The following is a 13,279-nucleotide window of genomic DNA, read 5'->3' as shown; positions in this document are numbered from 1 at the left end:
TGACACCACCACCACCAGCCTGATCCAATGATACAAGGCAGGATGGATCCACCACACCATGACACCACCACCACCAACCTGAACCATTGATACAAGGCAGGATGGATCCACCACACCGTGACACAACCAGCCTGAACCATTGATAAGAAAAAAAAAAAAAAAAAAATCCCCCTCTCCCCCCCCCCCCCCAAAAAAAAACAAAAACAAAACAAAAATCAGGCAGACTCGATGGACCACTCAGTTTTTTTCTGCTGTCACTTTTCTATGACTCCTACCTGTGTAGTGATATCCCAGCCATCCTCCAGGCTGACCATGACTGAAGATCCGCACTCCATTAGCTCAGACACAATGACAGACAGTTGGATTATTCTGTGTATCTGTAACATAAAATGACAGAATAGATCATCTGGAGATATTCAGAAACCTTGATGTGTTACCATGTATTTTACATATCATCATTGGAATGAATTACTGGCAGATGTAAAGGTTTAAAGTGTTACTAAACCCAGGACCCTGAATTCACTATATCCGCTCTTCCTGGACCCCGCGTTCACTATATCCGCTCTCCCCAGACCCCGCATTCACTATATCCGCTCTCCCCAGACCCCGCATTCACTATATCCCCTCTCCCCGGACCCTGCGTTCACTATATCCACTCTCCCCAGACCCCGCATTCACTATATCCGCTCTCCCCGGACCCCGCATTCACTATATCCGCTCTCCCCGGACCCCGCATTCACTATATCCGCTCTCTCCGGACCCCGCATTCACTATATCTGGTCTCCCCAGACCCCGCATTCACTATATCTGCTCTCCCCGGACCCCGCATTCACTATATCTGGTCTCCCCAGACCCCGTATTCACTATATCTGCTCTCCCCGGACCCCGCATTCACTATATCCGGTCTCCCCGGACCCCGCATTCACTATATCTGCTCTCCCCGGAACCTGCATTCACTATATCCGGTCTCCCCGGACCCCGCATTCACTATATCCGCTCTCCCTGGACCCTGCATTCACTATATCTGTTCTCCCCGGACCCTGCATTCACTATATCCGGTCTCCCCGGACCCTGCATTCACTATATCTGGTCTCCCCAGACCCTGCATTCACTATATCTGATCTCCCCGGACCCTGCATTCACTATATCCGCTCTCCCCGGACCCTGCACTCACTATATCCGCTCTCCCTGGACCCTGCACTCACTATATCTGGTCTCCCACAGTACACAGAACATGGAAATGCAATTATTTTAGTAAATACAAACTGCTAAATACCTTTTCTCATCAGCAGTTAGCGCAGTCTTGCAACTTTATCAGTGTCCAGCAGAGCACTGGTTAAAGCTTGTAGTTTTTCATTGTTTCTTGATTGTACTACAAGGCTGCATAACCCCTGACCCTCTATCTGGACAGTGCTGATTGGCCCTGTGCTGATTACATGCACCCTCCCAAGAAAAAAACAAAAATAAAAAACAAAAAAACCAAAACCAACCTCTCTAGAAATACACACTAAAGTGAGCATGTGCAGCTGGCCCCCAAGGCTCTATTCTCATCAGGCGATGGATTGGAGACAGTAGAAAAAGGGGAGGATCAGAGAAGACAGGATCAAACAGCCTTTTTACATAATGCAGAGGATTAACCCCTTAGGTTCCACAGTGAGTATAACAAGCATGCTTTACTGCATATACAGACTGATTGTACTGTTGTGGGTTTAGTAACACTTTAAAGATGAGATGCATATTATCATATTGGGTTCTTTAAAGGATTAGAGCACTTTAAAACAAAGGGCATTTATCCTTTTTGTCCCCTTCCCCTGAACAAATCTAACCCCCTCCACAGACGCATGCTTACCTAAATCTTCCGGCGTTTGTTTGCATTCAGCGGTGAAAACCATCATTGTCCTGGCACTGACTGCACATTAAAGCCCCACAGACATCTGTGGGACAGTCTCTGATTGTTTCTGGCCTTGGGACAAAGCCCTGTAGAAGACCATGTGGCAATAATATGCAGGCATGACTAGTACAGCGAAGACTTGCACCGCTGGATGTAAACAAACTGTGAAACCACAGTCACTGGATGGAAGTATGAATCTGCAGAGGGGAAGGGTGCTTTTGGTTAGGTCAGGGTCTAGATGGAAGCATGCACCTGCAAAGGGAAAGAGTGCTTTAGGTTAGGTCAGGGTCTGGATGGAAGTATGCATCTGCAGAGGGGAAGGGTGCTTTAGGTCAGGTCAGGGTCTGGATGGAAGTATACATCTGCAGAGGGGACGGGTACTTTAGGTCAGGTCAGGGTCTGGATGGAAGTATGAATCTGCAGAGGGGAAGGGTGCTTTAGGTTGGGTCTGGATGGAAGTATACATCTGCAGAGGGGAAGGGTGCTTTAGGTTAGGTCAGGGTCGGGATGGAAGCATGCATCTGCAGAGGGGAAGGCTGCTTTGGTTAGGTCAGGGTCTGGATGGAAGCATGCATCTGCAAAGGGGAAGGGTGCTTTAGGTCAGGTCAGGGTCGGGATGGAAGTACGCATCTGCAGAGGGGAAGGGTGCTTTAGGTCAGGTCAGGGTCGGGATGGAAGTACGCATCTGCAGAGGGGAAGGGTGCTTTAGGTCAGGTCAGGGTCGGGATGGAAGTATACATCTGCAGAGGGGAAGGGTGCTTTAGGTCAGGTCAGGGTCTAGATGGAAGTACGCATCTGCAGAGGAGAAGGGTGCTTTAGGTTAGGTCAGGGTCGGGATGGAAGAATGCATCTGCAGAGGGGAAGGGTGCTTTAGGTCAGGTCAGGGTCTAGATGGAAGTACGCATCTGCAGAGGAGAAGGGTGCTTTAGGTTAGGTCAGGGTCGGGATGGAAGAATGCATCTGCAGAGGAGAAGGGTGCTTTAGGTCAGGGTCTGGGAAAAAATACAAACGCACTTTGTTATAAATTGCACATATCCTGTAAAGTTGAAAAATAAATTAAAAAAAGACCCGGGGGGGGGTTAAAGGAACAGGAAGTGAAGGGAAATGTCTCTAATAGGGACAATAGATAGACATGCTTTCTAAATAAGGGAAGACCTGGAATAGCCGTGAGGCTTTTATTGCTGTCTGCAGACACCCTTTCTCCAATTTCTTGTCCTGGTGTCACCAAGACAGGAAGTGAAGGGAAATCTCAATGGGAAAAATGTCTACAGAGACATATTTTTTTGTTAACTCATTGGGAAAGTTCAGAACCTCTGTGAATTTTTATTGCTGTCTGTGCCTTCTGATCCAGCGACCAAATCGTTTCCCATATTTGAAGCCTTTATGAAGGGGCAGGGCTTATCCCCTGAAATGCGTTAGCTGTGGACAGTTTTCACAACTCAAGGAGACCATGGGGGCCCACCGATGTGCAGCCTAGCATAGAGACACTGTACACCCGAAATCCCGAAAACCTTATCTAGTGGAACTAAGAACATTTTCAGGGAATCCAGCGCCATCCATCCCCTTTTACACAGACAGCAACAAAACCCCTGATGGAAATTTTAACCCTTTCCCGCTCCATAAAAAAAAAAGTCTTGGCTGGAGTCTAGCTTTAAAGGTAACACAAATGGGTCATAATTCCCCAGCATTCCCCTCAAACAGAACAAGAACATGGTTGTCACCTGTAGGAACCACTCCGAGTCAGCCAGTGACTTGAGAAAACTGGCATCCGAGTCCCCGGGAACACTGCTTGGCACACAAGCTCGCATTAGCTTCTTAAAACTGGTCTTCACTTGCCGAATATCACCAAACTCAACCGGTACAAACTCACAGTTCAAAGCAAAGTCAAACTTGAAACCCTGGTGAGAAAAAAAGCATGGACAGTTATTGACAAGCGAGTGTTGCTTATGCCCCTAAAAGACTCCAGCAGGGCCGGTGCAAGGATTTTGGTCTACAAAACCAAGGAGCATTTTGAAGACTAGTACCGATCACTCACTGTGTTCGTTTGGAAGAGAAAGGGGCTGGAAAATGACATATTTACCAGCCCCTTTCCCTTGCTCTCCATCCTGAAGATCCCCCTGTGTGCCTGAAGCTGCTGGTGGGAGAGGAGAGGAGGGAAGCTGGCAGTGCTGGGGAGGTAGAGGGGGCACACAGGAGGGCCTGGGCAGTCGGGAGATGGGGATCTTAAAGTGATAGCGATCAGGAAGGCAAATACTGGAACCAATCCCTGTAAGGCAATCCCTACAACAGCTGAAAGCTGGAAGGAGAGGAGGAAAGCTGGCAGTGCTGGGGAGGTGGAGGGGGCACACAGGAGGGCCTGGGCAATCAGGAGATGGGGATCTTAAAGTGATAGCGATCATGAAGGCAAATACTGGAACCAATCCCTACAACAGCTAAAAGCTGTCAGGAAAGGAGGGAAGCTGACAGGGCTGTGGGGAGGGGAATCCAATAGAGGATGGGGGAGGGGAATCCAATAGAGGATGGGGGAGGGGTGGGGGAGGTTGGTCCGGTGGAGAGGCAATTACAGGAATTGATCCCCTGTATGGCTCTCCCTGCAGAAGCTGTGCACTGCATTCCCTCTACTGTGGGTGTTTTCTGTTGGGAACAGGGGACAGGTATTATAAAAATCCGAATACCCAGCAAGTGGCTGGGGATTCAAATATTACAGCCCCCCATTCTGGCGCCCGAAGGATACCTTAATAGTTTTATGTTGGCACCGGCCCTGGACTCCAATCTAAACTACATTATTCCAGAGCATACCCAAATCCACGGCACTGCTCCAAACCTGCCGACTATCTGGGTGCCAGCTCTTGTAGCCCATCTCCAGTCCAACATGCAAATGTAGGAAGATGAAGAGTTCCTCATTTTTGATACTGCAGTGTGTTGCCGATAAAGTGACTGCATACATATATGGGTTGATTTACTAAAGGTGAATAGCCTGTGCACTTTGAAAAGTGCAGTTGCACTCCGCAAGAGCAGTTGCTCCAGAGCTCTGCTGACTTCCATCATCCAACTGTGCAAGCAAAAATGCTTTTTTTTTTTTTTCATTTCTTTGCACGTGGTTGGGTATTCTTTGCAAAGTGAAGTAAAGATCTAGAACAACTGCACTTACAAAGTGCACAGTCTATTCGCCTTAATAAATCAACCCCATAGTCTTCACTGGAAAGATCACACTCTTTAAATGGGCTTGCTATCGAGGATAGAATCGATAAAGGAAGTACCCAAGGAAAATGCTCATTGCTTCCTTTACCTCGCTATTTTTGGGAACAAGTCCATTGAGGTGAAACATATTTAGGAAGTGTGGATTTTCAGGTGGGGGCTATACAGAATATTCATAAAGTATTCAGACCTTTTTCTAATTAATCTACACTTAGTACCCCATAATGACAAAGTGAAAACAAGAGTTTTAGAAATGTTTGCAAACATATGAAAAAGGAAAAACTGAAATATCCCATTGGCATAAGTATTCAGACCCTTTGGAACAACGCTTGAAATTTAGCTTAGGTGCTTCCCGTTTCTCTGGGTCGTTGCTGAGATGTTTCTAAACCTTGGAGTCCAAATATGGTAAAATACATTGATTGGACATGATTTGGAAAGGCACACACCTCTCTATATAAGGCCTCACAGCCGACAATGCATACTGTATCAGAGCAAAAGCCATGAGGTCAAAGGAACTGCCTGCAGAGCTCAGAGACAGAATTATTGCAAACAATTTCTGCTGCACTGAAGGTTCTCAAGAGCACAGTGGCCTCCATAATTCTCAAAAGTTTGGCATAACAAGGACTCTTCCAAGAGCTGGTCACCCGGCCAAGTGAGCAAGGGCCTTAGTAAGAGAAGTGACCAAGAACCCGATGAGCTCCAGAGGTCCTGCGTAACGATGGGATAAAGTTCCAGAAGGACAACCATCACTGTAGACCTCCACCGATCTGGTCTTCGTGGCAGAGTGGCTGGACGGAGGTCTCTACTCAGTGCAAAACACATGAAAGCCCACTTGGAGTTTGCCAAAGCAAAATTCTGTTTTCACTTTGTCATTATGGGGTACTGGGTGTAGAATACTGTAGTGTAATGAGAAACAAATGAATCTAAACAACTGTACCAGGCTGCAACATAACAGAGAATAAAGTGAAGGGGGTCTGAATACTTTATGAATACTGTATATATGCAGTCTCTTTATGGACAACAGAATAAAGTATCAAAAACGAGCAACTCTTCATGTTCCTACAAACTATTCCAGAGGTTGAAACTGTAGAGATGTTCCAGTCTCTAATTGAAACCTACTGACCATTCTGTCTTTGATTCTGAAGAAGATAGACTACTGATATGCAAACTGCTTGATTTCCTAAACCAGATACTGAAAATAATTTGTCGCCTGCGCCCACCCCAGGATTGTGGCCAGTGGGAGTAGAAAGTGCCCTGTCACTGGTGTCAGTGGGAGGAACAGTGCCCCATCGCTGGTATCAGTGGGAACAGTGCCCCATCATTGGGATCAGTGGGTGGAACAGTGCCCCGTCATTGGGATCAGTGGAAGGAACAGTGCCCCGTCATTGGGATCAGTGGGTGGAACAGTGCCCCGTCGTTGGGATCAGTGGGTGGAACAGTGCCCCGTCATTGGGATCAGTGGGTGGAACAGTGCCCCGTCATTGGGATCAGTGGGTGGAACAGTGCCCCATCATTGGGATCAGTGGGTGGAACAGTGCCCCATCATTGGGATCAGTGGGTGGAACACAGTCCCGTCACTGGGATCAGTGGGAGGAACAGTGCCCCATCATTGGGATCAGTGGGTGGAACACAGCCCCGTCATTGGGATTAGTGGAAGGAAATGTGCCCCGTCGTTGGGGTCAGTGGAAGGAACAGTGCCCTGTCGTTGGGGTCAGTGGGAGAAACAGTGCCCCGTCGTTGGGGTCAGTGGAAGGAACAGTGCCCCGTCGTTGGGGTCAGTGGAAGGAACAGTGCCCTGTCGTTGGGGTTAGTGGAAGGAACAGTGCCTCGTCGTTGGGGTCAGTGGAAGGAACAGTGCCCCGTCGTTGGGGTCAGTGGAAGGAACAGTGCCCTGTCGTTGGGGTTAGTGGAAGGAACAGTGCCCCGTCGTTGGGGTCAGTGGGAGAAACAGTGCCACATCGTTGGGGTCAGTGGGAGAAACATTGCCACATCGTTGGGGTCAGTGGGAGAAACAGTGCTACATCATTGGGGTCAGTGGGATAAACAGTGCTACATCATTGGGGTCAGTGATAGAAACATTGCCACATCGTTGAGGTCAGTGGGAGAAACAGTGCCACATCGTTGGGGTCAGTGGGAGAAACAGTGCCACATCATTGGGGTCAGTGGGAGAAACAATGCCACATCGTTGGGGTCAGTGGGAGGAACAGTGTCCCATCGTTGGTGTCAGTGGGAGGACAGGTCCCAGAAGACTACAGGACCATTCATGAAGTGCAGCGCTACTCACGCATGCGCAGTGGGTACCTGGCTGTGAAGCCACAAGCTGTCAAAGGTGGGTGCCCACAATGAAGATGCCGGCCTCCACCTACAGGGCAGGTTTGGCAGTGGATTGGGATTAATGCAAGAAGGAGCAGGGCTTGATTTTAAGTGGAGGATCTGTGTACATCCAAGTGTGGGAACCAGGATCTTCTGCAGGCACATACAGGTCCACTTTAATAATGAGGATGTATTATTAGTTGATTGTTTTTCTTTTCTATCATGGCAACTGCTGTTTGCTTTGTCTGACCTTTAAGACAGTTATGTAGAGCAGGCCTGGATATTGTATCAGATTCTTTGGATGGACACCATCTCCACAATAAAGGTGAATTACTGACGCAACACAGCAACGCCACAGTTTAATTATAACGCCGTATGGATGCCAGAGGAAAAAAAAAAAAAAGCCAATCAATTCTAATAAGAAATATAAAACTCTGGACTGAACCAGCTAGTATGATGATTTTGTAGCACTTTTCTTTATATCACTTTTTTAGGTGTATAACAGATATTTGAAACTGCAAATCGCCAAGTGTTGGAGTTTTCCTATTTCTAAGCTTTGCCATTTCAAAATGTTTAACCACTTTCACCCCCTTCCTGCCCAGGCCAATTTTCAGCTTTCAGCACTATCACATTTTAAATGGCAATTGCGCGGTCATGCAACACTGTACCCATATTAATTTTTTATCTTTTTTTGAGAAAGATATAACTTTATTTTGGTGGTATTTATTCACCACTGGGATTTTTTTTTTTTTGCCATACAAATGAAAAAGTCAAAACATTTGGAAAAAAAGTTTTTTTCTTATAAAAGTTTGCAAATAAATCTTTCTTCATAAATCTTGGCCAAAATTTATTCAGTTATCTTTTTAGTAAAAAAAATAACCCAAATTAGTTTATAACCAAAAATTAGAATTTAAAAAAAAATTTTTTACATTTTAATTTTTTTATTATATTCTTTGTTGTTTTTTTTTTTTTACATACTGTCACCCTAGCAGTACAGTGTCACCATAGTGACACTGTACTACTTGTGGGGGGGGGTGATGAAGATTTTTTTTTTTTTTTTTTTTGTTTTACACTGATTGCTTTTACACCCATAAAGTCTGTAAAAGCAATCATTTCTCCTCTCTAACTGCATTCTTGAGAAATACTGTGAGAGCTGTGATTGGTCACAGCTTGTCACATGGTACAAGGGTGGTGTGAATAGCCATGTACCATGTGATCTCTGTGATCATTCATAGATTTCACTAGTAGTAAGCAATGGTGTCAGAAGTGACATCTTGCTTACTACTCTTCATGTGATCACTGATTAGCCAATCAGTAATCACATGATCGGGACCTCACACAGAGTTCCCGTACAACGATCCGCACACAGCGGGCACCAGATCGCGGTCCTGCGTGCTCCCAGGGAGCGTGCACAAGCAGGGGGCGGGGAGGACATTTATAAATGGCCACCCGCCCCTGCACTGCTCCCGTCCAGCTGTTTATATACATGGGCCAAATGGGAAGTGGTTAAAGCTAATGTTTTAGCTGCTTATATTTGGGCTTACCTAGTTTTTATTTTGCCTCCCTCGTGGTAATGGCATCTGTAAATAAAACCTTTCAATTTTCATTCACACCATCTTAGACCCAGTGGTGTCATCACTGGGTTTCTGTGATTCACTATGCAATGCAGGCAGATCATCGTTGGTGGGAAGGACTGGCAGGGTGCTGTACGTTCGCTTCCTGAAAACATCTTAGTACTCCCCTAATGAGTCTTCAGCCCTCATGCGAGCAGTTAGTCTATTGGGAGGAGTTATGCAAATATTATAATACTTTAAAGGGGGGGATGTCAGTCTGGGAGAGTGAAAAATAATCCAAGTAATGAAAGGGGCAGGACATTCAGGCTCAGAAGGGAAGGGCTAGAAGATGCTGGGCATCCTCCAGCCAGGAAATGAGGCGGAGCTCTGACTTGCTGCAGCTTCTAATGCACATGGTGAGAAGCTCACAGTGTGCGGTGAAATTAGATTGAGCCATTTCAATCCGGGAGAGCAACTGATACAACCGTGCAAGACTGAAGGGAGGGCTGGAGGTCAGATTAACATCTGCAGCTTTCATTACAGACTTCTTACAGACTTTATTTTATTTTTATTTCAGGTACTTATATAGCGCCATCAATGTACTCCGCGCTTTACATATATATTGTACATTCACATCAGTCCCTAACCCTCAAGGGGCGTACAATCTAAGGTCCCTAACCCTCAAGGGGTGTACAATCTAAGGTCCCTAACCCTCAAGGGGCGTACAATCTAAGGTCCCTAACCCTCAAGGGGCGTACAATCTAAGGTCCCTAACTCACATTCATACATACACATACTAGGGGCAATTTAGACAGGAGCCAATTCACCTACCAGCATGTCTTTGGAGTGTGGGAGGAAACTGGAGTACTCAGAGGAAACCCACGCAGGCACAGGGAGAACATGCAAACTCCAGGCAGGTGGTGCCTTGGTTGGGATTCGAACCAATGACCCCAGTACTGCCAGACGGAAGTGCTAACCATTTACCCACTGTGCTGCCCATCCTTCTGTATTGATCTGTATTGTAACTGTACTGCCCCCCTTTACATTGTGAAGTGCTGTGTAAACTGTTGGCGCCATATAAATCCTGTATAAGGCACAGGGAGAACATGCAAACTCCAGGCAGGTGGTGCCGTGGTTGGGATTTGACCCAACAACCCTAGAGAAATGGCATGTAGCCATCGCTTAAGCGCATGTAAGCATTAGGTGGCTGCAAGAAGGCTGCAGGAGAAAAGCAGCACTTAGATGTAACAAAGGATCAATAAAAGGTGGCAACTATATATCATATACAGTCACCGGCCACTTTATCAGGTCCACCTGTTCAATGGCTTGGTAACACAAATGGCTAATAAGCCAATCACATGGCAGCAACTCAATGCATTTACGCATCTAGACGTGGTGAAGACAACTTGCCGAAGTTCAAACTGACCATCAGATTGGGGAAGAAAGGGGATTTAAATGACTTGAGCGTGGCATGGTTGTCGGTGCCAGACGGGCTGATCTTGAGTATTGCAAAAACTGCCGATCTACTTGGATTTTCACGCACAACCATCTCTAGGATTTACAGAGAATGGTCCAAAAAAGTATCCAGTGAGTGGACGAAAATGCCTGGTTGATGTCAGAGTATAAAACCATCCACCCAGTCGAGGATCTCTTGTGAAAACAGAGGACAGAGAGATCATTCAGATAAACAGAGGAGCTCAGCTAGTGAATATTGAAGCTTTCTTAATAGCAAGCAGCAGATGACCCCGGCGTGAAGTTGGCCGAGCAAGTGTCGGAGAGACCCCTGGGTCAGGAGATCTTCGCGGCGCGCATTAATTCCAGCGCAGCGTTTACGAAAAGCGATAAGGCAAAGCAATTATGAGACCAGCGGCACCGGGTCGCTGTCCTGCGAAGGGGGCTTGTGATAACACTAGCCGGTGAGAGGACACATTCCATTCTAGGAGCCCCAGATGAGATAGGAGCTCTCCCCGCAGAACATGCCTCGGACACAGGAGTCGCTGCTGTTCTTGGACCTTGCCCAAATCTTACAGCGATAGGACTAGGAATGTCACCCGGAGAGCAATGTCCTCTGAGCACACGGGGTTAAGAAAACGGGTCGTGGGATTATCAAGTTGTGTATTTAGAGCGAACCACGACTGTAAACTCAGCATTACTGAGAAGCAGCTATTTGGAGAATTCCTCGTTAAGGTCCTGTGCCAGGGAAAAAAGAGAGAGACCTGCCACGAGGAACTCCCCGAACCAATGGCAAAGCCGCTTTTAAATGTGATCGCCGATCAATGAATAAAACGTTCCATCACCCTCTGCTGAAGGGTGCAAACCAGTTCCCAACAGGTGAGCTTGCTTTAACCATTTCAATGGTTAGCACTTCCGCCTGGCAGTAATGGGGTCGCATGTTCAAATCCCAACCACGGCACCACCTGTCTGGAGTTTGCATGCTCTCCCTGTGCCTGCATGGGTTTCATCCGGGTTCTCCAGTTTCCTTCCACACTCCAAAGACATGCTGGTAGGTTAATTGGCTCCTGTCTAAATTGTCCCTAGTATGTGTATGTATGACTGTGAGTTAGGGACCTTAGATTGTACACCCCTTGAGGGTTAGGGACCTTAGATTGTACACCCCTTGAGGGTTAGGGACCTTAGATTGTACACCCCTTGAGGGTTAGGGACTGATGTGAATGTATAATATATATGTAAAGTGCGGAGTACATTGACGGCGCTATATAAGTACCTGAAATAAATAATAAATAAATCCGAACACTTTCACCCCCTTCCTGTCCAGGTCAATTTTCAGCTTTCAGTGCTATCACAGTTTGAATGACAATTGTGCGGTCATGCAACACTGTACCCATATGAATTTTTTTTAGCATTTTTTTGAGACAGATAAAACTTTATTTTGGTGGTATTTATTCACCACTGGGATAAAAGAAAAAGTCCAAAAATTTTGAAAAAAAAAAAAAGTGGTTTTCTTATAACATTTTGCAAATAAATAAACTTTCTTCATATCTTCATCATCTTTATAGTAAAAAAAAAAAAAAATAACCCAAATTAGTTTATAACCAAAAATTATAATTTTTCTAAATTTTTTTTTACATTTTTATTTTATTTTTTGATATTATGTTTTTTTTTTTACATACTGTCACCCTAGCAGTACAGTGGCACCATAGTAACACTGTCCTACTTGTGGGGGGTGATGAATATTTTTATTTTTTTTTACACCGATTGCTTTTACACCCATAAAGGCTGTAAAAGCAATCATTTATCCTCCTCTCTGGCTGCATTCTTGCAGCCATTGAGAAATACTGTGTGAGCTGTAATTGGTCACAGCTTGTCAAAGGGGAAAAGGCTGTTGTGAATAGCCTTGTACCATGTGACCTCTGTGATCATTCACACATTTCACATGTAGTAAGCAATGATGTCAGAAGTGACATCTTTCTCGCTACTCTTCATGTGATCACTGATTGGCCAATCAGTGATCACATGATCAGGACCTCACACAGAGGTCCCGTACAACAATCGGTGTTCCACTGTGTTCGGAAGACACAGCGGGCACCGGATCACGGTGCTGCGTGCTCCCAGGGAGCGCGCACAAGCAGGGAGTGGGGAGGACGTTTACAAACGGCCACCCGCCCCTGCGCTACTCCCGTCTGGCCGTTTATATACATGGGCCAGACGGGAAGTGGTTTAGGGGCATTTCTCAATGAGCCCCGGTTCACATATATGCGAATTGGACTCGTATTGGATCTGATTTGCACGATATGTGAACCTGCAGCCTTTTCAATGCAACCAGTTCACATATGTGCGGACCGGCCGCAGCATGTTTTCAAAAAGAGTCCAGTATGATTTTGAGCTCGGTTCAGGTGCGATTTCCAGTATCATGCACTTTGACAATTTGCACCTGAACCGCTGAACAAGGTTGCACTGGAGGGGGCTGGAAAAACGCGGTCAAAAACACATGTAAACCCGAGCTAATGCTAATCTGATGCAGTTCAGGTGCATTCCAGAATGCACAGATTTGCATGTCAAGAGAAATAACATTGTTTTCTATGATTTCTAATATGTTTATTATATTAGCATTTTCTTTTATATTTTTGGTATTTTTATTTGCACACATTTGCTGCTTGGTCATATATATTGCACTTTTGGGCAAATCTCTACAGCTTTTCTCTGCAGGCTCTGTGCTGCCAGGCTGTGTTGCCCTAGACTGACTCTTCCCGAGATCGATGCGTACGGTTCTCAACCTGGGGGTCGAATGACCCTTTCACAGGGGTCGCCTAAGACCATCGGAAAACACATATTTCCGATGGTCTTAGGAACCGAGACACCGCTC

General features: G+C 46.1%; 1 protein-coding gene across 1 annotated transcript in view; it reads right to left on the bottom strand.

Annotated features, from left to right (window-relative positions):
- Nucleotides 1-13,279, bottom strand: part of LOC149440755 (myotubularin-related protein 13) — a gene marked incomplete at its 5' end in the record, with an annotated part of 208,535 nt that overhangs the window by 43,476 nt on the left and 151,780 nt on the right. Inside the window, 2 exons of the mRNA XM_089658165.1 lie at nucleotides 276-377; nucleotides 3,613-3,789. Of these exons, the coding sequence (XP_089514291.1) occupies nucleotides 276-377; nucleotides 3,613-3,789 (279 nt within the window). The remainder of the gene's footprint in view (nucleotides 1-275; nucleotides 378-3,612; nucleotides 3,790-13,279) is intronic.

This window comes from Staurois parvus, unplaced genomic scaffold, assembly GCF_062004578.1.
Source record: "Staurois parvus isolate SC_StPar_1 unplaced genomic scaffold, SC_StPar_1.0 ptg001054l, whole genome shotgun sequence".
NCBI lineage: Eukaryota > Metazoa > Chordata > Amphibia > Anura > Ranidae > Staurois > Staurois parvus.
Note: the sequence above shows the minus strand (reverse complement) of the source record. Positions and strands in the feature narration are given on the sequence as shown.